General features: G+C 38.8%; 2 protein-coding genes across 25 annotated transcripts in view; one reads left to right on the top strand and one right to left on the bottom strand.

The window, feature by feature from the left end:
- scrib (scribble planar cell polarity protein) overlaps positions 1 to 15999 on the top strand; it is an 82290-nt gene extending 66291 nt beyond the window's left edge. For 15 of the 24 annotated variants that reach the window (XM_052560258.1, XM_052560259.1, XM_052560263.1 and 12 more), the window contains 12 exons: positions 78 to 128; positions 2858 to 3007; positions 3565 to 3724; positions 3824 to 4034; positions 4380 to 4469; positions 4554 to 4736; positions 5103 to 5240; positions 7817 to 7956; positions 8046 to 8083; positions 8445 to 8519; positions 11841 to 11895; positions 14340 to 15999. In XM_052560258.1, the coding sequence (XP_052416218.1) occupies positions 78 to 128; positions 2858 to 3007; positions 3565 to 3724; positions 3824 to 4034; positions 4380 to 4469; positions 4554 to 4736; positions 5103 to 5240; positions 7817 to 7956; positions 8046 to 8083; positions 8445 to 8519; positions 11841 to 11895; positions 14340 to 14464 (1416 nt within the window). In that variant the 3' untranslated portion in view covers positions 14465 to 15999. Of the gene's footprint in view, positions 1 to 77; positions 129 to 2857; positions 3008 to 3564; positions 3725 to 3823; positions 4035 to 4379; positions 4470 to 4553; positions 4737 to 5102; positions 5241 to 7816; positions 7957 to 8045; positions 8084 to 8444; positions 8520 to 11840; positions 11896 to 12005; positions 12040 to 14339 lie in introns of all 24 variants that reach the window. The other 9 variants (XM_052560267.1, XM_052560270.1, XM_052560276.1 and 6 more) reach the window with 6 other exon arrangements.
- kif9 (kinesin family member 9) lies at positions 15637 to 23575 on the bottom strand. The gene is made up of 20 exons (XM_052560281.1): positions 23370 to 23575; positions 22679 to 22844; positions 22489 to 22595; positions 22178 to 22408; positions 21711 to 21794; positions 21468 to 21560; positions 21169 to 21316; positions 20903 to 20967; positions 20739 to 20816; positions 20544 to 20612; positions 20321 to 20425; positions 20162 to 20217; positions 19981 to 20071; positions 19749 to 19885; positions 18752 to 18904; positions 18427 to 18635; positions 18116 to 18295; positions 17737 to 17849; positions 17007 to 17102; positions 15637 to 16913 (listed from the first exon to the last, which is right to left on the bottom strand). The coding sequence occupies exons 1-20, from the start codon at positions 23466 to 23468 to the stop codon at positions 16890 to 16892; spliced, it is 2304 nt and encodes a 767-aa protein (XP_052416241.1). The 5' UTR covers positions 23469 to 23575; the 3' UTR covers positions 15637 to 16889.
- Between the last annotated feature and the right edge of the window lie 142 nt (positions 23576 to 23717).

Consider the following 23717-nt stretch of genomic DNA (forward strand, 5'->3'; position numbering starts at 1 on the left):
AACTCAAGTCTTGTGTCTGAGGTTTGTTTGTATAGAATGTCTTGACTGAATCTTTCCTTTTCACTCTCATTTGTTAGGATCTTTACTCTCCGCGGAACAATGTCAGCGCAAAGCAACCGTCACCAGAGGTATGTCTTCATTTGTGATCTGTATCATTTTTGAAGTGATATTTTAAAGCTGGAATACATTTATTTGACTTCTTCACAGATTGTTTTGCTCCAATTTTATATTTGGATCAATCAACACTAGTAGATTTCACAGAATACTGTGTAGTGTTCAATGGCTGCAGACTCTCCAGATGCTGTTCAGTCAGAGGATATCAAGCATGTTTTGAGACAGTTTTAGAAAACACATTGTTTTTATCAAAGGCGTAGCTTGACATTTGAGCTTGGGGGGGTCAAACCTGCCAGTCGATTTGATCAGACAAACGTTTTAGCATTTCTGTAGTAAACGTACAAATTCACACTCCGAGTACCATTTAAGTAGTAGCAACCAGATACACTGTACTTGCATTACTTGTGAAGGCTTTGCTGTGTATTTTTGCTGCACTATCAATAAACATGCTGTATAGAATGCACCATAAACTTGTTTGCCAACAGAATCACAAAGTAGACTGTAAAGTGACAAAAAAAAAAAACCTGTTTCAGCACTGGTCTTTCACACATTCGATCTGAAAAAGACTCCAGAAGTGGGTTTGTAAAACTGTGGAAAGGTGGGAGTGTAGAGGGTGTGAAGAGGGGAGACCACAAACAATGAACGCAGACCTACACCTAACCACGCTCATTATACAGACAAATTAAAGGGATAGTTCACCCAAAAATCTAAATTATGTCATTAATGACTCACCCTCATGTCGTTCCTAACCAGTGAGACCTCCTTTTATCTATACCGTGTGAACGGTCTACTGTCCATGTCCAGAAAGGTAAGAAAAACATCATCAAAGTAGTCCATGTGACATCAGAGGGTCAGTTAGAATTTTTTGAAGCATCGAAAATACATTTTGGTACAAAAATAGCAAAAACTACGACTTTATTCAGCATTGTCTTCTCTTCCGTGTCTGTTGTGAGAGAGTTCAAAACTCTACAGTGTAGTGATTTCAAATGACTTAAGCTGTTAACTTTTTTAATGTGGCTGACACTCCCTCTGAGTCAAAATAAACTAATATAGTGGAGTAATTAATTTACTCAAACAGTACACTGACTGAACTGCTGTGAAGAGAGAACTGAAGATGAACGCCGAGCCGAGCCAGATAACGAACAACAGACTGACTTGTTCTCGAGTCAAGAACCGGTTGTATCGGTTTTCGGATCACCAGTAGTGATGGGAAGTTTGGTTCTTTTCCGCGAACCGGTTATTCTGGACAGTTCGATTCAATAAAACGGTTGAAGAAAACGGTTTACCGTTTTTTTTTGCGCTCGACGTAATGATGTCATTGGCGATGATTGCCCTTGATTCAAGCCTTTGGTTTACCTGGGCTCATAACACTAGCACAGAATCAGTTCAGAATCAATCACCAAAAGAATCAGTTCAGTTCAGACGCTCTGTGTGTCGGTCTGCTTCACGCTGAATCACACATGCGCAGTATCATCAGCTCCTCGGTTCACGAATCGGACACGTCTGACAGAAACGGTTCTTGACTCGAGAACGAGTCAGTCTTTTGTTCGTTATCTGGCTCAGCTCGGTGTTCATCTTCAGTTCTCTCTTCACAGCATTTCAGTCAGTGTACTGTTTGAGTAAATTAATTACTCCGGGATATTGGTTTGTTTGAACTCAGAAGGAGTGTCAGCCACATTAAAAAAGTTAACAGCTTAAGTCTTTTGTGGATTAATGGTTATTGGAGACAAACTGTTTAAAATGATTCAGTTATGATTCAGTTCGATTTGGTGAACTGGTTCAAGAAGATCTGGTTACATCGAGTGATTCGTTCGCGAACCGGAAATCACTACACTGCAGTGAACGGTCTCAGAACAGACACAGAAGAGAAGACAATGCTGAATAAAGTCATAGTTTTTGCTATTTTTGGACCAAAATGTATTTTTGATGCTTCAAAAAATTTGAAGATGAACGGAGGTCTCACGGGTTTGGAACGACATGAGGGTGGGCGATTAATGACACAATTTAGATTTTTGGGTGAACTAACCCTTTAATATTAAAATTATTATTTGCGCATCTTTTATTTAAAGAAGACATGTTATGTGTGCAGACACGGTGGTCGTTCATGTTCAAGCGAATATCTAATATGTTCACATAAACTTTAAACATCTTGTTACATATTAAATATTGTTACGGTCTTGTTAATAGAGATGAACTAACAGCGCAAACTCTTTTATGAGATTTGAATTCTCCGCTATAATACAACCTCATGCATAATACAGTGCAGGGATTGAATCATAAGACTTCATTCTCATGAATAATCCTGAGAGAAGCTCCAGCAACAGCCGCCAATCACTACTTCAAATTAATGCATATATGGCACTTTTTGTGACATTGGTAACTTTTATTTTTGAACCGGAAGAACGAAATTGCACTAAAGAAAAAATAACCACTTTTAACTTAATGATAGACATAATGAGTGCTAAAGTTGTTTCCACTGATGTGCAACCAGTTTATATATGTTTTAGGGTTTCTTGAGACTTTCATGATAAGCAAATCAATGAGTGAATTACCCACTGCTTGATACATTTGTTCAGAATTTAAAAGTCGTGTGGTGTATTCCATCCTTTTCTCTACATGATGATGACTTTTGAATGAGCCTGACACATAACCTTTTTTTGGTGTGTACTGTCTCACCACAACTCATTGCGCAATATTATCTGCAAGTGTGGTGTTGACATGCTGTACATGATGGGTCTTTCAGCCTGAGCTGAATAATGAGGTCTTTATGGATGAGGCTGATGGAGAGGGCAGTGGTCCTCTCAGGGCTCGTCCCTCCCTCTCATCTGATCGCCGCGAGTACAGGAGCCTGGCAGCCGTGCCACATATGTCTCGCCCCTCGGTGGAGTCGAAGGTACCCCGCTGATCTCCAGCAGAACCAGTCTGACACTTCAGATTCATCTAAACTTGAGTGGTGGTGGTGCAGGTGTACGTGTCGCTTTGAACTGCAGCAAAGAAATGTGATCAATTGTGTGTCCGCAATGTCAAGAAAGCCCAATCATCTGGCAGCATGTGTTTTGGTAAAATATGGGAACTTGATTGATCGGTGTTCTGAATCAAAGCAATTATTTTTGGTGAGAAGAGGCTTCAGGAGAACCGTAATTGCAGTGGCAGCATATTATGCAGTCATCATCCTGATGGTGGCGGATCGGCAAAGTTTTGGTATCTGTGTGCAAATTATTAATTTTTGTCTGAATTTCAGAATTAACTCGACGACTTGCATGTCAGTGCATGTCAATTTTGGTTGGGTGTACAGTGTTCTTTACAACTGGTCTGAAATCTGAATCCTCTCTCTCTCTCTCTCTCTCTCTCTCTCTCTCTCTCTCTCTCTCTCTCTCTCTCTCTCTCTCTCTCTCTCTCTCTCTCTCTCTCTCTCTCTCTCTCTCTCTCTCTCTCCCCCCCCCCCCCCAGACTCCCTCCTCTTTTGGCAGAGACAGCCCAGAGCAGCGCTCCTTCAGAGACAGGCAGAAATATTTTGAAATTGATGTGAAGCAGCAGACACCAGACAAACCCAAACCTCGCATCTCACTTGTGGGGGAAGATGACTTGAAGAAAATGAAAGAGGAAGAAGGTTTGTGTCTGTTTAGTTGTCAGACGTTCATGTTGAGCTACAGCAAGCTTGAGTTCACGGTGGAATCATGCTAAATAGTTTGTCAATGACTTTCCTCAGCAAAACGAATTGAACAGAGTGCACGAGAGTATATGCTGGATGAAGATGAGGAGGATGAGGAGGAAGATCTGGCGAAGCAGGTGGCAGATATGAAGGCTCACGGAAAGGTTATCCTCGATGGTGTGGAGTACAAGGTGGAGAGCTTGGGAGGCCACAGTTCCCCTTCTCCTAGGCAGTGTGCCACACCTCCCAGCCACTGTGGCAGCTCCGGGTGAGCTACACGTTTGCTCAATTGTTTGCTAGTATTTCAAAGTAGCAAAGATATTTTGCAAAGTGTTTTTTTTTTTTTTTGGCTTGCTGAAGTTCTGATTACAAAACACACTGAACATCTAGAACTCCAATTCTGATATCTTTGATTATTTAAATAAGTATATATATATATATATATATATATACATACATAAATACAAATAATTATAAATGTGTCTTTTTTTATCAGTTTAATTTGTCCTAGCTGAAAAAAGTATTTAAAAATCTTACTGACCTCAACATTTGAAAGGTGCATCAAAACATTCATTAGTAATAAAATAGTCATATTTATTATTTTTTAATCCAGTCCTTCCTCCGTGGATGGTAAAGGAGACTCTCAGCGGAATTCAATGGAAGACAGCTTCAGACTGGAACAGAGACCCAACTCCATGACGGGGTGAGGAACACTGAAACCTAAAGCTGTACAGCTTTGCATTTGTTGGGATGTTCGTATTGCTTGACCCAGTGTTTGTCTGAACAGTTTGATCCCAGTTTATCCTGGTGAATCTGTGGCTCCCATTCGGACGGCCAAAGCAGAGCGTAGACATCAAGACCGCCTCCGCATGCAGAGCCCAGAGCTTAGTGTTGCCATGGACAAGGAGCTATCCCCTGCTGAAAAACGAGCCTTGGAAGCAGAGAAGAGAGCCATGTGGAGAGCAGCCAGGTACGACGGTGAATTACGTCACATCAGGAGCGTTTTTCTCTCCTCTGTAATGCTGATCTCTAAAGAGCTGTCCGCTTGTACTTAAATTTCATCCTCCCCTTGATGAACGGGGCTTTCGAAGCCATTTCCACATTTTTTTGGATATAGGAATCCATTAAATTATATATTTTATTTTTACATCCCCATCTCATATTGTGGATTTGTCTTTGAAGGCCCTGAGTTTCAATGCAGACCTTCTCTTTTTAATCTTTAATGTCCCTTTCAGAGTGTTTTCTTTCATCTGTAGTCTCTTTCCTCTCTTTCCTTTTCTTTGTGTGTTACCATCTTCTATCCTCTCTACCTTCTTACTTTCTTGCTGCTCCCAAGGCCTTATGGTCTAGAGGAGGACGTAAGGCAGTATGAGCAAGACCTGGCTAAGCGGCTCTACCAGTCCCGTGTGAGGGCCTCTCTAGGCAGCGCTGCAGCTTCTCCCACTTCCTGCTCCTCCTCTTCCTGTCAGCCCAGGTCTGCCCTTAACAGCCAGAAAGCATCATGGGGCCTTAGCTGTGATGCTTGACACCGCTTGGGGTGCTTGTGGACATTTCATAGTGCATAGTGTATAAAGGGTGAACAATATTTGTAGGTACTTTTTCTAAACAATGAACGTGTCCTACAAGAACCCACTTCTGCTTCTGCACGTGTGCTATTTTATTTATTATTTAGTTTTGTAGCACACTCCCTCTTTCTCTCTTCTAAATCACTTTTGCCTCTCATCTGTGTAAAAGTAAAAGTCTTGCATTGTCCAAATAATTTTTTTTTTTTTTTTTACGTTATTCAAGTTGCTTGCAGTTGTTTTATTAGAGGTGCACTGATGTTAGTTATAGACTTTAACAAGACCTTCATTAAAAGCACTTGTGCTGGTTATCTTTATATAGAAGCTATGGAAGCCCATTTCAACCAGTGAATTAAAAAATATCAAATGTAATTGCAACTATTTATCTCAAAATTCAGACTTTTTTATCGCAATTGTGAGTTTGCATCTTTTGGTTCTGACTTGCATGATATAAACCAGTGTTTCTCAAACTTTTTCAGCCCAAGGACCACTTTATCTTCCGAATTTTTTCTGAGGACCACCTAACAGAATCCCACTCTAACAACCACCCCCCCCCCCCAAAAAAAAATACCCCAACAAAATAGGAAGGATAAGCTAAACTTAAGTTTAATATGGAACTGTTTCCAGTCAAAAACTAATTATTCGAACACAAATGCAATGATATGATCAGAAATTATTATATTATATATAGAATTATATTTTTATTTAAATTGAAAAAGTAAATGTGAAATGAGTTGCAGCTTAATATGAACAAAAAACTGCACATGTGGAAAAGAAACTGCAATTAAACATACTGTAACAGCCTAGGTCCCACTTAATGCCATTCCAAAGAGCCATTAGTTTAAAACTGAGGTGGTGGGTATAGGAAGTCTATGGTTGTAACTATGGTAACAATAAAATGCTGAAAAGAATGTTCCCCTTAATGTCCAGTATCACTGAAATTACTGGGATTTTACACATGAAACAAAAACTAGTACATTACAAAACTAATAGATCTGTGGATTTTGCGATTTCCATCTCAAACTTAACGTGAATATTAATGAGACGGGTGGGGCTGCTTATCACACATCAGTTTCTGAATGTCTGGCTCCAAAGAGGAGAGTTTCAGTCTCATACTAGGCTCCACGTTTAGTCTGTTGCGCTGTTTTGTTTTTAAACCAACCAGTGTGGAAAACCCAACTTCACAGTTATATGTAGTTGGGAAAGGCATGAGCACTTTGAGGGCAGATTCTGAAAGTTATTAAAACAGAATGGCAAGAACTGTTTCGCAAGTACATTAAAAATCTACTTAAATAAGTGACGATTTTAAGACACTTGACTAGTTTAGGTAATCTTTTCGCGGACCACTAGGGGGCGACGGCGGACCACCCTTTAAGAATTACTGATATAAACAATGATATAAACGGCAGTTGCGAGTTTAAAAATCTGATTTGTGAGATATATACTCACAATTTTGAAAAATTAAGTCCAGTTCTGAGGGAGAAAAAGACTGTTCTCAGGATTGCGAGTTTATATCTAACAATTCTTCTTTATTATTATTCTGTGGTGGAAACAGGCTTCCATAAAAATGTTAAAACCTGACATTTTTCAGATGTAGGCAGAGTTTAAATGCATGTGAGATTCCAGATTGCAAGGAAAAGGCGACCATCCACACAGATTTTTTATGTTTAGGTTTAGCTAAATCTGAAATGATACCACGACAACATACCTGTTAAAGATTAGAGCTTGGGATTTTGGAACACTTGTGGTTTTTGTTTGCAATATAAGTCTGTGCATGGACTGAGTGCACCATACTGAGACTAACTCTAATCTAAGGAAGTTTGGCAGAGCTCATTTTCTTGCCTGGCTTAAATGGATAGTTGATTAGAAAAAAATTATAAGTTATTATTTACTCACACTGCACTAACACAGTCTTCCTCTACAAATGGCCAAGATCAGGTTTTCTCAATGCAATTAATGAAATTTTGGTTTGTCTTTTTACAAAACCCTATTTAATTTTTTATTTTATTATTTTGCCAAAGCCCTTGGCAAATATGTCACGAGTTGTGTGGGATCACTCTGATACTTTTGCATCTTTTTGTTAAAGCAGGGCAATAATCACTGCCATTATTTAGACAAGCACATTTTTTGTGGTCTGAAAAAGAAAGACGATCATTCGACATCAAAATAATACTGAAAAATGCAGATTTTGTAAATAATGTGTGAATTATCTCCAATAGTGCCTATTTAGTATTCATTCCCCCTTGACCTTTCACGATTGTGTTATAGGATGAAAGCTAATCGGTGCATCTCTAGTTTGTGTCATTCGCTCATAACTTGGACACATTTTTTGACAGCCTCCACCAAATTAACTTGTTCTCCTGTATTAACCAGTCAGTGTGCACAGCACCTCTGCTTATCTTTCATATCTCATCCTTTCTCTCTCCACGCACCGTATGCATTTCTCCTTCCACTCTCTGTGTCTCACTATATCTCACTGTCTTTCCAGGATGAAGTCTCTGGAGCAGGATGCTTTGAAGGCCCAGATGGTCATTGCAAAGTCTAAAGAGGGGAAGAAGCGTGGGACGTTGGATCAGCTGTCAGAGTCACCGTCCCCTGCGCCCACACCCTCTCCAACACCAATGGAAGGTGACCATCTCATTTACCTTTGTCAGTAAGACAAAGCCAGAGTATTCTCTGTTGTGTTGTATTAAATGTATTTCTTGTTTCCTGAACAGATATCAGTCCACGGGCAGTGACTTCACCAGGCAGACTGGTATGAGGCAATTTCTTTCATTTGCCATTTAGTACAAAGCAAAAAGCACATTTTGAATCACCAGTTATTTAGTTTTAGAAGAAAAATCACTTAGTACCTTTTTTTTTTTTTTTACTTTCATTGATAGTCATTCTTTACTCTAACAGTCATGTCCATAGCATATAGAGCAATATCCATGAAACTTTATCTCTTTTCTTTGTTGTCCTCTCTCCACCTTTTTTTGTATGTTTACACATCTCTGCTACTCACCCTCTGTCCTTCCCTCCATCCATCCTGCCATCTCTCTTTTGTGATATTTATTTTTTCCCCCTTTTTCTCTCTCCATCTCTCCACTGCTTATGCCTGTTTGCTGTCCTTTTAGTCCCTGTCAGAAAAGAAGTTTGACTACCGACAATTTGCTGCCATTCCTTCTTCCAAACCCGTTTACGACATTCAGGTATTGCCTGCATGCCAAGCGTCGAGGAGTGCAGCTTGCCCGATCCCTGTCCTCCTGGCTTTCCCTGCTCCCCTGCTCCCCCTCTCCCTGGTCCTTCTGATGGCTAGTTCAGAACTGAACTGTCAGGGCCCTGTACTCGCCATCGTGAGCAGCACGCTCATTTGTGTTAGTGCAGCTTTAAGCATCATTCTGGATCATAGTCGTCAGCGATTTGGGTTTAGATTTCGGCTCTGAGGTTCATTTCCACAGCTTAACACACATCCTGTTCTTAATCTACTTACATTGTCAATACCATGTGCTTCTCTTCTGGGTATGCGGATGTAGTGTAGAGGTGGGGTTTATAGTTTGGTCTATGGGCTTTGTGTTGATCCAAAACATGGGGTAACATATTAATGCGCTAAGACACTCAAAAGGAAAACATCTTTGCATTGTCCTCTCCCTCCCTCCCTCCGCTCTCACAGCACTCGCACTCAGACAGCCAAACCGGTCTGACTCCTACAGCATGTGTGAAGGCCATTCTTTTGATTATCAAATTGAGTAAAAGAGCTGAATGTGGCTGTTCCATGTGGTGTCACTGGGAAAGACCGCTCTACTGGGGACGCAGGGGTTCATGGGAGCAAAGGAACGTTGTGTTTCTTGGTATTGGTGTTCTGTGGTTGTGATTCTGGATATTTGTATGAAGGGAAATTGGGCATGTGGGGTGATTGTTAATGTTCTAATACTTTTCCTCTGATACCAGACCAAAAGACCACCAAATCTGTGAGACTGACACAAACCATAATTGGCATTTACTAATTTTTTCAGCATATCACATGACAATCAAATTAGCTAAATCTGGATGATTTCAGTGTCAGCAATCAGCAAATCTTTCTTTGGAATGTATAATTAATGCAGAACTTTTTTTTTAATTCTATTGATTTTTATTGAGTGTAGTGGTTGGGGCACATGGTTTTTAAGACCTGCATTATTTACGTAAAGGGATAGTTCACCCAAAAATGAAATTATGTAATTAATAACTTATTTTACCCTCATGTTGTTTCAAACCCGTGAGACCTCCGTTTATCTTTGGAACACAGTTTAAGATATTTTAGATTTAGTCCGAGAGCTCTCAGTTCCTCCATTGAAGCTGTGTGTACGTCTACTGTCCTTGTCCTGAAAGGTAAGAAAAACATCATCAAAGTAGTCCATGTGACATCAGAGGGTCCGTTAGAATATTTTGAAGCATCGAAAATACATTTTGGTTCAAAAATAGCAAAAACTATGACTTTATTAAGCATTGTCTTCTCTTCAGTGTCTGTTGTGAGAGAGTTCAAAACAGAGAAGTTTGTGATATCCGGTTTGCGAACGAATCATTCGATTTAACCGGATCTTCTTGAACCAGTTCACCAAATTGAACTGAATCGTTTTAAACGGTTCGCGTCTCCAATACACATTAATCCACAAATGACTTAAGCTTTCAACTTTTTTATATATATTTTTTTTTTAAATATCCCGGAGTAATGCATGCACTCAAACAGTACACTGACTGAACTGCTGTGAAGAGAGAACTGAAGATGAACACCAAGCCGAGCCAGATAACGAACAATAGACTGACTGGTTCTCGAGTCAAGAACCGGTTGCATCGGTTTTCGGATCACCAGTAGTGTTGGGAAGTTCGGTTCTTTTCGGCGAACCGGTTCTTTCGGACTGTTTCGATTCAATAAACCGGTTGAAGAAAACGGTTCACCGGTTCTTTTGCGCTTGACGTAATGATGTCATTGGCGATGATTGCCCTTGATTCAAGCCTTCGATTTACCCGCACTCATAACATTAGCATAGAATCAGTTCAGAATCAATCACCAAAAGAATCAGTTCGGCTCAGACGTTCAGTGTGTCAGTCCGCTTCACACTGAATCAAACATGCGCAGTATCATCAGCTCCTCGGTTCACGAATTGGATGCGTCTCACATTGTCCTCTTCAGACAGAAATGGGTCTAATAAGTTAGTCCTCTAACTCATGGCATAGTAATAGTAACAATAGTAATATCTAGAGTATATATTGTATTTTTTAATATTCAAAATATTTTATGTAATTACTATTGTAATGTTGTTATATTTTTCCATTCAGCCAAAACTTGAAATTTTGTGTTTTCTACTACTGTGTCAGAAATGTTCAGTGTTGCTAGTTACAGTTTTTTTTTTTTTTTTGCTAAAAAATTCAGGTCTACCATCACAGAAAGAAATGTAATTAAGGATATTAAAATAGAAACAGTTTTTTTTTTAATTCTATTACTATTTTGCAGTGTTATGTTTCTTACAAAAATGTAAAAAAAAATAAAAAACCTTAGCCTACCCCAGACTTGTTTGGTTTGTTGAATCATGTTAGAAGCAGGTCATTTAAAATGCCACCTAGTCAGTCTTAATTTACTGCACACTGTATTCAAGCACTGCAGTGTACAGGGCGCCAGGTGAACCCTTGTGCTATTTGGTGGCCTTTTGAGACTGCCATGAATTGACTGTGTGTTGTGAGTTTTTATGTTGTGTTATGTGACTTGATGTGTGAAGAAGCACCTTCACCCTAACTGTTCTTAGGGTTTTTTTTTTGAGCCTTTGAAAAAGAAAAAAATGAAAAAGAATTTGTTGGCAAAATATTTGTGGTGGGGGTGAAGGTTTGTACAGCATGCCTGTGTTGTGTTTGGAAAGACTGAAGTTTTAAGTATACTTTGTGAAATTCAGAGGTTGGTATGTTTTACATTTTCTGCCATTTCTTAAAATTATCAGATGAAACGATGGTAAAAGTTGTGTTGTGGGTAATTATTGGGACATTATTAGGCCAATCCTGTAACAACACATCCCTGGCTCTCTAAGAGAGAAAGATTTTCCAGGGTTTACGGACCTGAAACGGGAATCTGAAGGGTTTTAATCTAAATGTGCCTCAGTAAGTCTGTCCGCAGCAGTGGTGTGAGTCTTTCTGGACTGTTTTAAACTCCGTTTTGAAGCATCAGCTCCCCTAAAAGGTGCTTTCTGGTCAGGTGAAGGTGAAGCGGCGTCTCCCAGAACAGCTCTATGGTTCAGATATCAAGAGCATGTTGATCCAAACAACCCCCGTGACATTCACAAGACCTCATCTAGGTCATCTACATTTGTATTTTAGATTGAATGAGAAATTAATAGAATTATTTACACTCAGCATTTCAGCAATTCAGCCAAAAATAGCTATTCTTGGGAGACACCTAAAGGTTTCACTCTTTCATTTGTCTACTATGGTGGAAAGAGAGATGGAGCTGGTGAATTCTTACTGATCTCTGCTTCCTCTTCTCACGCTCTGTCTCTCTCTTGCAGTCTCCTGGTGCAGGTGATGACGTGCGCTTCATGGATGATGCCTCCAGTAACCCAGGTAAGATCTCCTCGTGTATGTGTGGCTCAGTGCTGTAGTCTACAGGGTCTTTAGTCTTTTATGTTGTGTTCACCAGTACTTGGCTCACAGTTATTGTCCTCTTGACACAGGCGACTTCCTTGGATAAGTGCTCTACTAATTTTGGTAGGAGATCTGTGTGTGTGTGTGCATATGCATTGGTTTTTGATAAGATGCCTGCTTTACTGCACTTGTTTGATGGGCCAGAACGTATAATCTACAGGAGGTTCAAATGAGCAATGGGTTTCGCTGTGCTTTCATTCTTCAACTTGTTTTTAGAGAATCAAGGTTACTTGATTAAGAGTTCTACCAATTTTTCAAAATATGAGTGTTCTCGAACATCTCTGGCAAACAATTTTACTTGCAACACATCCTGACGACATGAACTGCATGTCAATTCTAGCAGTATGAATGTGATGCCACATGCTGCTGTTTGCCGTAACATTACCATTAGTGTTATAACGGATCTTCTGTTTGGTGCAGTGTGTAACAGCATTGGCTGACACAGTGGGTACTGTAATTAGGAATGCACTGATATTAAAATTCTGATAATTGTAAGCTGATAATTATTTTTATTTTTATTATTATGGCTGATAACAATTATCCATATTAAATTCTGTACACTTCTGTCTCAATAAATTAAATGTAAAACCTTAAAAACTCAAATCAATCATTTAAAATGTAATTTTTTTTTTTAAGTATTTAGTTCTGTATAAGATTTCATTTGAGTGTTAAAGATTACATTTAACAGTGTTATTCAATTATTTGTTTCAAAGATTAACTTGGAATTAAATTTGAGATGGTGGCAATGGTGCCAGTAATATTTCAGGGCAGCTGCGTCCAGCTGGTTATTGCAAAAATAATTTTGCCAGTTGTTTTTGTCATTGTCAACCAGCTGGATGTACATTTATCCCACTCATTACACAGCTTCTTGCCACATGAGTAAATAATTGGAAATTAAATATTAATTTGGGTTGACGTTTTAAAAAAGATGAAGATTTAAGAGATTATGTACAGTCATACTATTTACTAGATGGCTTTTTTACTAAATCATGTGAACAATAAATATTGATTTGTGATGAAACATATATATTATAAATCCTTTATAATGTACAAAACATTCTGGCAACAGTGTTGTTGTTCGTGAAGTCGTTATCAGTAAATTTATTATCAGAATCAAATATTCCAGAAAGCCATGTAATAATATACATTTCTTTCAAAATCGTTAATCTTAGCCAATAACTGATATGGTGCCAATATATTGTGTATCCCAATTTTGTATAATCATGCAATTTTCAATGTCCAAAAAATGCTGTCTCTCTGCTGCATTGGCAGTAAAAACACTTCGTTCATTTCAGTCATTTTTTAAGCTTGCATGTTTTATATTTTGAAAAATTGGTGAACATGTTTGTATGTCTAACAGGAGATCTGTCACTACAACTTTTATTAAAATAGGGATTGATCTCATAATCCAAAAGGTAGGGCTGCACGATTGACAAAAAGCATAATTGTCAATTATTCCCTTGAAATTGTAATTGCGATTATTATTTACAATTATCACAATTTACATTGAATATTGTTTATACCATTGTATACCATTGAAAATAAACAAGCTGAAAACACTCTTAACTGAAAAACCTTGAGTGCTTTTCTATAGGATTGGTTTCTTTTAAATTATAAAAAAGTTCAAATATGAATGTAATACAAATGTTATACTAAAACTACAATTTTAATAATGGGGAAAACCCTTAAGATAACATGTAGAAAGAAAAAAAAACATCTTAAGCACACACACTAGCATTAGTGAACTTTGAACGATTAATTGCCACTTTGAATGTTTAAGTAATTGTGTCATCCATAATTGTAATTGTGATTAGAAATTTGATGAATTGTGCAGACCTACCAGAAAGCATTGCTGTACAATGCAGATATATTTTGACCTTTGTGCTTGGTAATCTAAATAAGAGTGTCCTCAAAGTGCTCTGCAGGGGGGGTTCTGCATGGTGTGCAGCTCTGCCTTTCAGCTTATGCTACAAATGGCTCGCCTGAATCACTGCTTTGCGGGAGTTTGTGGGATTTAAACTGAAATCTACATGTATTTAAACACAAGGGGGTGGTATGGAACGTCAGGGTTTTGCTCCAGCCTTGATAAAAACTTGGCTTAGACCTTGATTAACTTTATAATCAAGAGTTTGATTAGGCTTGGAGCAAAACTCTGCAGGACTGTGGCTCTCCGGGACAGACTTTGGCCACCCCTGGTATAGAAGCATATACAAAAGCAGGGCATTCTCATTTATAAAAGCTGTCACTTGTCAATGAGAAGATTGCAAATTTCTTCTTTTCAGTGGAAGAAGGGGTGCTTTACAAAGACGGCAGCTCCTCTTTACAGAGTAATATTTAATCATTTGTTGTCTCTCTCCTTTCAGTGTCTGTTGTAGATCCAGAAGTTCCTTTGGCCACCACATCTGCTCTAGAGGAGATGGCTCTCTACAGTAACAAGCGCAAACTACGACAGGGCCGCCGCAGCCTGGAGGCTCCTGTGCCCACATAACCGTACACTCACACACTAATGCATCTGAACTGTGAAGATAAAACACACATAGTGATCATATAATGCTTAAGAGATGCTCTGAAATACACATTGTACACCGATATTAAACCACTCTTATTTCAGTGCCCACAACACAGGGGTGGGAGGTGAGTCTCCCAAACACTAGTTTTGCTCAGATTTTACTATGAGAAGTCCAGACGATGACTGATTGATTGATTCATTTTACCCAGTTTTCTATCTGTCAGAAGAGTTATTTTAAGAGATGCTGTGGGTTTCTTTCTTAACACTTTGGAAACCTCCTCTGTAAATGAAGATGTTGAATGGCAGAAAAGGAGCTATTTAAATGTAACCGTGTTCTTGTTTTGGGAGATTCAGTTTGCAGACAACATACTGCTACCTTCACTGCCCCATGTAAGCCAGACTCTCACTCGTGTTGCTTTAATTCACATTCAGAAAAAAAAGTTTTTATTCCTTTAAGTGTAATTTATTAATGTAATATACTGCTTTTAATCAATGGGATTCCAATGCAACAAAGGAACAAATTAAGGCTTTTTGACATGTATAAGCTGATTACTTGTGATTTTGTGACAAATTTAGATTTTTGGTTCTGGGATAAATTTTATTGGACGCAACATTTTAAAATTGAAAAATGAGGCCTTGGCATATGGATATAAAATTTCCATTTTATATCTATATCACTTTCAAAACAGAATCTCTTTTTTTAAGGTGATGCAAATGAATGTACTATTTTTGAAAGGTTGCATCTGCCCTTATTTAATGATCTGTTTGGTAATATGTATGGTCATGACATATCATAAAGTCTGACCTACTGTATTGAGTAGTGTCAGTCTAAACCTTTTAACTGATTTCTAGTCTTCCTTTACTGGACTAGGAGAGTAAAATGAAGTGGATAATGGTTTCACAAGTTTGTGTTCCTTTGGTGATCCTCTTCCTCAAGGACACTAAAACGCATCCTCCATTTTTATTTCTTCTTCTTGTTCTGGGCCATGTATGCATAGAATCATTCCCTTTGCTACACAGAGTGAGCAGAGTGGAGAATTCACTCTTTAACAACCCATAATTCGCCAGACCTCACTTTACCTCTCCATAAACATAAGGTACACTTTTGGGAGCGGGAGGAAATCGAATCATCTGAAAACATCAGATCTCTATTGGCATCTATGAATCTTTCTCATATCTTTTCTTTCTTTTATTCTGACATGTGTGTGAAGGTAGTAGATGTTTTCTAATCTACACTTTAAATAGTTTTAAAGCCACTGAAAAGCTGATTGTGTGAATAATGTATAAATGCTAAAAAAAACAAAAGAAGCAAAAATCAGAGTTGAATCTGAGCCTTTCTGCCCCGAGACCAAACTAAAGTCTGGAGGGTATAGATGATTCTACCAGGGTCTTGACTGAATGATCCCTGTGTTTGTATATTGGCTTATTGCAATTTTGCAATTTTATTGTCAATCCTGTGTGAGGACTAATATGATAGACTTTTATTACTTCTTCAAATAAACAGTTTTATTTCACTGTTCTCATATCAGTTGTTCACCACCCTAGCTGCCATCAACACTGTGTCCCGATGAACCTGTCAAACATATGAACGTTTCTGTTATTTTTGATTTACTAATCTTAGCTTTTGTGTCGACTGAAATTCAGTTTTGGTTAATAACAGTTTGGGATTGCTCATCATTGTACTTTTTTTTTTTTTTTTGTAGTTTGAAAAGAAAGAAGTTGGTTTTCTGTAACCAATGGGATAATGGGATTCACTACATTTTTACATTTTCAAAGCAAAAGCGTTTGAACTCTCTTATTGTTTTCTTGTCTTGGTTTCTTGTTGGGAGGATTATTTGTTTTGTTTAGTTTTTTGCTAAAGGGGAGGGTGGGACTAAAGGTCTGGGGATATAGAGCTCATTCAGGACTGTAACTAGTGAATTTGTACAACCAAAGAAGTCTATTTTGTGGTTCAGGAATAATAAAGTTTACTTTTCATTTAACAACCTGATGTATTGAGGTTGTTCTTGCCTCTGATTAGAGCGAACTACGGTTTTATCAAAGTGGAAAATCTATTGTAAAGTGTAAACTGACATTTAAAAACATATCTAACAAAGAACTAACAATAATAATGAACAGTTAAAAAAAAACAGTATGTTATTGAAAAACTGAAAAAAAAATTTTTTTAAGACTGATTGTCTTTATATTTTAACAATATCAATTACAAGTTTTAGGATCGATTACATGATGCAGCACAAGCAGATTTCAGGTAGCAGGTGTTTTCATATGTCCTACTGATTTCACGCGTTCATGGAAACGTTCTTCACTCTGGAGACTGAGACTGAGCAAACAGAGACCTGCGTCAGATGACTGCGAGAAGAGGGAGTTTTGTTTTACTCCTGCTGCCCCTCACAGACTCTGGACTTCAAGACACCTGTCTGCTTCCTCTCTGTAAATGAAAGACAACTTCATTATATTGCATTCAGCATCATTTGACATCTGAATAATGAAAGCTAGTATCGGGTGTGTGTAAATGTCTTACCCTCTTTAGAGTCCTATTATAGGCATTGTAAAATGACACCGTACTGTCAGCATGCAGCTTGTGATGGAGACCATCACTGTGCTCTTCATCATCCATCTGTCCAATAATACAACATCAGACATAAGCACTCAAGTCTCTCACATGATCAAACTTTGAATAGATTCTCCTCATTACATTGTTTGCAATAAACGTAAAACCTCTCCTGAGATGTTCTCATCTAGTGGTACGATGCAGACTAAGATCTCCACTCTTTGACATTAAAATAGGTTACAAAACTGTTAAAAAATGCAAGAATTATATATACATATATATATATAAAGTGGTGCCCTTTAATAGATTGTATAACCATTACAGTTTTAAAGTTTGAGATTTGTAAGATTTTGTAATGTTTTTTTTGGGGGGGGGGGGTCTAATGTTCACCAGTATTTCAAAATATTACTGTTTTACTGTATGTTTGATCCATTTATTGACACAAGATCCTTTAGAAATCCTAATATGTTGAGAAACGTTTTCTTTTCCCGCAGAAATGGGCTACTTTGACAGCGTTGCCGTGGGTTGAAGCGACCAAGTGATGGGATATTTAGCCCCTGGAAAGCAAATGTTGCCAGGAAACCCCATCAAAATGTGTCTTTTATTCACATTATTATTCCAGGAGACCCCCCTCAATACGTGATTGGGTTAGTTGGGCAAGTTTTGTTGCGAAGACATGTTAACCTTGAATGTTACTGACCAGTGTCAAAGCTTTGTCCACAGGTATGTGACCTGGTCGAACTGGTCCGGTCTCTAAGACTGACAACACTTCATCCGGAAACAAGAATGACTCGTTGTACCATCTCTCAAACTCTGGCAAACACAAAAATATATTAATGGCATTAGAGAAAGATGAGCTTGTGTATTACAGTGACGTGCAGTAAATTCTACTATTAATATATTTGTATAGATCAGGAAAGTAAATGTGTTGTTGTTATGCTAAATATTGACAATGATGATGTATTACAATTGTAGTTACCTGAATCGGTGGAGTGATTTAATTCCTCATCAAAAACAGAAGCCTGAGAACCATAGAGAGACTATAGTAATACGCTGTGTGGAGAAGCAGAGGAACTCACCTGTTAGCAGCCGTGTGCGGCACTGATTCACCAGGTGCTGACAGTAGCTGACTTCTGTCTTTGTGCTGCTGAAATCCTCGTAGGCTTGTCTATAACGGTTCTTCAGCTCTTTCAGCTGCATCACTAGAGAGAGCTCAGCCTCCTCCAGCACAGGCTCTCCCTCCGAGCTCACAAACTGACCTACGAAACCAGCAGCCTTCAGTTCCATGTGATAACTACATCTCATTCAGAAAGGAGCTTGTTTGAGTCTTTTCATTCCTACACTTCCCTGCTGTGGGCAAATCAATGTAGCTACATCATGTGATACTTACCCTGGCTCTGTTTTCGCTCTCTGAATTGTCGCAGCTCATATGTAATGTAGTCAAGATCCCGTTTCGTGGTATTGATGACATCTGTGAGTACGCGTAATTGAGTCGTGCGCTCCGACAGCACAGCCTTGTTCTCCTTTAGTATGCGGTTGATCTCACTTCCTCGTTCTGCCTTGAAATCCTCAAATGCCTCAGCTTTGGATGGAGGAGAGCTGAGAAATACATTAAATTTGACATTTATTTTCAGTCTCCAGTTATTAGCAGCAGTACTTTGAACCGTCAGCAGAGGTCGCCTCAGCTCACCGGTCTGCTGTACAGAAGTACGTACTCAGTTCTGGGATGTTGTTGTTGTTGTTGTTGTTGTTCTGGAGCTTGTTTTGGGGGTTCGTGTGTGGTCATGTCAGATTCACTCAGGTTAAGAGGCTGCTCGGCTTGCACAGTTATATTTTCCACTGGCGGTTGACTCGCTGCTCCTTCCTTTCTGTTCAATACAAGATTCAAAGTACCATAATTCACAGTCTTGTAGTCAAAATTTGGTTTGTTTTTCTTTTCTTCAAATGCTCCAATGGTTTTTACTAATATACAAGGATGGAGGCATTGTTTGATGACTATAGTGTACTAATATGGCCTTTTACTTAGTGGAAATTATTTTTAGAACAAGATAATGTTAAACATTTAAATTAATCAAAAATAATGATTGTCATGTATGCTCTTTGCTGTTTGATTTTATTTTTTCAAATTAAGTGCAAATATTTACATTTCCAGAAAATGTTCTCTGAAATAAGTGGGTAGATAGACACAATTGCATCACACTCTCTTCTATATCACAGAGATTTCATCATGTTTGTTGACACAGAACATGGCAAACTAAAGACTAGGATCTTTGCACTTTTGCCCAGATATCTGCCCGTTTGCAGTCTGGTTGAGTCTGCAGATTTTGCAGATAGCCAGAGTTGACAGATTTCACAGACAAACCTGCGGTGTTTAATGGGCACAGACTCTTATTCTTTAGCTTCAGATTATGATATAAAGCATGTTTGAGGTTTTAAGCTGATTTTAGAACATTCTGTGTTCTTTTCTCACACATCTCTTATTAATGAAGTGCCTGTTTCTGTGTGAGTGTGTTGTGTTCAGAATGACTGGTTGTGCATGATCCTCAGTCGTGTATTGTATGGTGTGCAGTTCTTCTCCGTAAAAATTTACAAGTGTATGATTCTTTGTGTTTCAAAATGTTACATTGTGTAACATGAATATCTAGATTTAAACATGAATACTTAGTTAATTTTTCACATCCTGTCTCGCACAAAAGGAAAAGAGATTGTCACCTGCTGATCTGTTTGTCTTTTCTTGCTTTACTTGGTTTCGGTGACACAGTTCGCTGATGTTTCTGTGAAGATTTAGCTAAACCAAGGCCATATCCACAACTGTCCACCTCTCCAACAGCACCTACAGACCCCTGCACCTGTAGCACAGTTAATGAGGCACGAGACATCAGTTTCTACCTTTTCACTTCTCACTAAAGTATTGCTGTCCACCAAATATCTGTACATGGCTTACCTCTGCAACAGCTGATGGTGTTGTGTTCATGGCTTTCTCTACACGAGGGTTTCGTGGAGCGATCTGCTCTCGTAATTTCTTTTGCTGCTCCCTGTGTAATACACATTCAAACATTACAGTGATGAATTGACTTCCATTTTAAGTATTGTTAAACTGTTGATAAACAGGTAACTGTACTTACAACACCACTTTTTTGAACTGGGCAAACACCTCTTGAGTTTGTGTAATGCTCACAATCTGAAAGATGCAATCATTTATTCAGTTCTGATAAAGTAAGATTGATTTATGAAAATGTGGACTTGAGTATTTGAAGAACTGAGGTATAAACTATGGTGTTTACCGGGATCTCATCCAGTAATCCAGACAGGTATCTCTGCACCTGACTCCTCACTTCCTCCAACTGTCTCTCCGACAGGATTTCGTTAGAAACTCCAACCCGATACGTCTACGATCAAGAAGGACATCAAAATAGAAGCCAGAGTGTCATAGCTGGGATAATTCCACTGTGTGAAAAGCATCAGATTATAGGCACAGGTTCAGGATGTGTGTATGGTGGAACTCACCAGTGTGTTACACATTGACAGCTCCTCCTTAAGAAACTGGATTTCTTTCTCTAGTCTTCGCACCTGGAGCTGATAAACAGTCACAGTTTTCTGCATTGAACTGTTATGCATTAATTGAATGTGCGCGTGAATCTTTCTTAGATATTATCATTAGATGATCAGAGTATTAGTTTTGTGGTACACATAAAATCTTACCACTGGGTCAACATGTTCATTGATCGATGGCTTTGTCTGCACGCACTTCATTCTGGAGGCAAAGCGAAGAGTTGAAAGCTGCCAAGAGAACCAAGAGTTTTTTATATATTATATAGTTTTTAGACTGGGATATATTATTAAAAAAAAAAAAAAACACATCTCACTGTCTCCTCAATTTGTGCCGCTTCACCATATATGTTTGCCACAAGCACTGTGTTACAGTTTCCTCCTGTGCCAGAAATGAAAACATTAGGTCACACACACGTCCCATTCAAGATTATTCATTTTTATTCATCTGAAGTGAAGATTTCCCCATTGTTCAAAATGAAAGTTTACATGTTGATGGTTGAATACTAGCTACTGCTACAGCTCGTATTCTAACTGATGTGGTGAAGCTCTGTGGGAGGACTAACTTCAGGAGCACACTAACCGAGCGAGTCTTTCAGAGCATGGGTAAGTTTACTCTGTCTGAAGGGAACATGTTCCCTACGACTGTCAGCTAGAGCCAAGATGACCTGCTCCAGGAAAGACAGGGACTTGTTGATATACATGGCCTCCATTTGGACTTGACCTTCTGACTAGAGTAAAAAACAGAAAGTAGAGAGTAAAAACTGTAAATTGTAAGCATTTGAGGATCTTGTTAAGATTAGCACACTAGTGCAAATGATGTTAATATTTCATTCAACAGTTTACTGCTAAACTGTGAGGCTCATAGAGTAAAGAACTCACCCCAGTTTTGCTAAGTCTTTCAGACCCTGCCAGGTCCACCAGGTTCAGTTTAGAGGTGATGTATTTAGCATCGGACAGTGTGCGAGAGCGAGACTACCACACACAAACATATTTAACGTCATGCCAAAAAGTATCACCTTGTGTAAAAAGGCAGGTTTACTAAAGCATTTTAAGATCCCACGATGTTCAATATATTCTAGTCTTGAGATTATGAATCTAATAAGACACAAGTTGTGGACATACCTCAATGTGGATAGTAAAAATGCAGTGAGATCTGGAGGAATGTTTATTAAGGGCATGTTGTCCAATGATTCTGTTCATCTCCCCCTGTTAGTGCAGTGGGAGCAATGTTATTCAACACAGATTTTTACAAAAATACGAAAGTCCTGAATGTACAGTACTTTAGTTTTTGCTTTTGACCATGTGGGCATTCATGCTTCTGACAATCATTTTATTGTAATGGGACCTTTAATGAAATTTCAGTTTTTTCTGATGGTTTTTCTTGGTGCCGTATTGTTTTCATTAGCCAATTTGTCAACAGAAGTGATGAGAGATAAGAACTAACCTTTGCCCCTAACAGTACAAACACAACCCGATAAGACCTCTGCTTAGTTGAAAAAGACTTTTTTTTTTTTGCTGAGATAAATGTGCATTCATCTTTTTTAATAAGCTGCTCAAATACCCCATGACTTTATGACTCGACCTCTCACCTCGAAAAGCAGATTAAGAGCCTCCTCTTCATTGTGAACCAGATGTAAAGACAATCCTTTGACTGAGACTCCACCACCTGGTTCTTCTATCACTGTCAAGACCCCACTATTCAAACTTTTTCCTTTCTTTATGCTGGAGAGCAGGTCTACCATCATCTCATTATAGATTTCCAGAAAGGAAAGATGAACGGAGAAGGTATGATCTACACGATGCTCCACCTCCTGGAACACCTGAGGAAATGAGAGATGGTTTGTGAGCCACGTGAGCAGAAACACTGACTATGTGCTTCTTTATCATGAGTCTGAATCACCTCCTGTAGGGCTCGAGGAATGATGCCTCTGTGTTTGTACGTCTCTGCAGCACCTGTCATAGTGTATGTTTTCCCAGCTCCAGTTTGCCCAAAGCACATTATTGTACCTAAACACACATTTTATAAGCTTTTTATTTCAAAGTATAGACTGCGTATGTAAATGTTTGTGATTTCAGATGCATTGACAAACCATTGTAGCCAGCAAAGGCCCCCAGCACTACACTCCGGGCAACACGATCATAGGTGTCCTCTTGTGACACATTATCCAGCACCCCATTCAGCTGAAACACCCATGAGCTCAGCTGGTTATTCCTCTTTCCTTTATCAGAGTCTTTCCTTGATCTCACTTTCAAAGTCTTAGAGAGACCACAAGAAGGACAGGCATAACTGGCATCAATCAATCTATTTCATTCAAACATGTTTTCTGTGGATTGGGCCCTGTTGGTGATCCCAAGACTATGTCATTTAATCATTTCTGGCCTTAATTTTATGCATGAGATTGTAATAATAGTTAACGTTATTTAAAAAGTATTCTGAATGCACAGGATTTCCCTTTTGAAAGTTAGAGTGATCCCTTTGTTTTGTTATTTCTCCAAAGAGAAAGTGTCTCAGTTTCTCTTCTTTTCTACTGAAGGCTAAAGAGGTTAAGTTTTAAATAATTAATTACATTTATTATCAGAAACAGATTTAAACTGGATTGTAATGAGCGCACAAAATTGGGACAACTTTAATGTTGGCTAGGTTCTTATATTTGAAAACTATAAAATATGTTATAAAATATTTATTGTAATAATAACAGGCTGCTGGAAACGCTAACTTTCCAGATTGGTATATTTACAGTAAACATGAGATTGGTCAAGATGAGATTGAACGTCGGTTACCTGCTGGTCAGGTGGGCACTCGATGAGCTCGTGCGCGAAGCGGGCCGTGGGTCTGATGCGGATGAACACCTTCACTGGAGACACCTGGGAGCTCATCATTCCTACTCTCTCTCACAAACAGCGCCACAAACGAGTCTGTATACGCTACTGTGTGACATAAGAGTTGCGTTTTAATCTCGAGCAAGAGTAAACGTGGAGGTATAATAGTCTCGAGGACTCACCTCAGTGGCCCGCGCGCATCTAGCAGCCTTGCTGTTGATGGAGACAGTTAGTGTTGATAGCGTTGTCATGACAACTCTCTCTCTCTCTCTCTCTCTCTCTCTCTCTCTCTCTCTCTCTCTCTCTCTC

The sequence above is a fragment of the Carassius gibelio genome, chromosome B7, assembly GCF_023724105.1.
Source record: "Carassius gibelio isolate Cgi1373 ecotype wild population from Czech Republic chromosome B7, carGib1.2-hapl.c, whole genome shotgun sequence".
In the NCBI taxonomy this organism is placed as follows: domain Eukaryota; kingdom Metazoa; phylum Chordata; class Actinopteri; order Cypriniformes; family Cyprinidae; genus Carassius; species Carassius gibelio.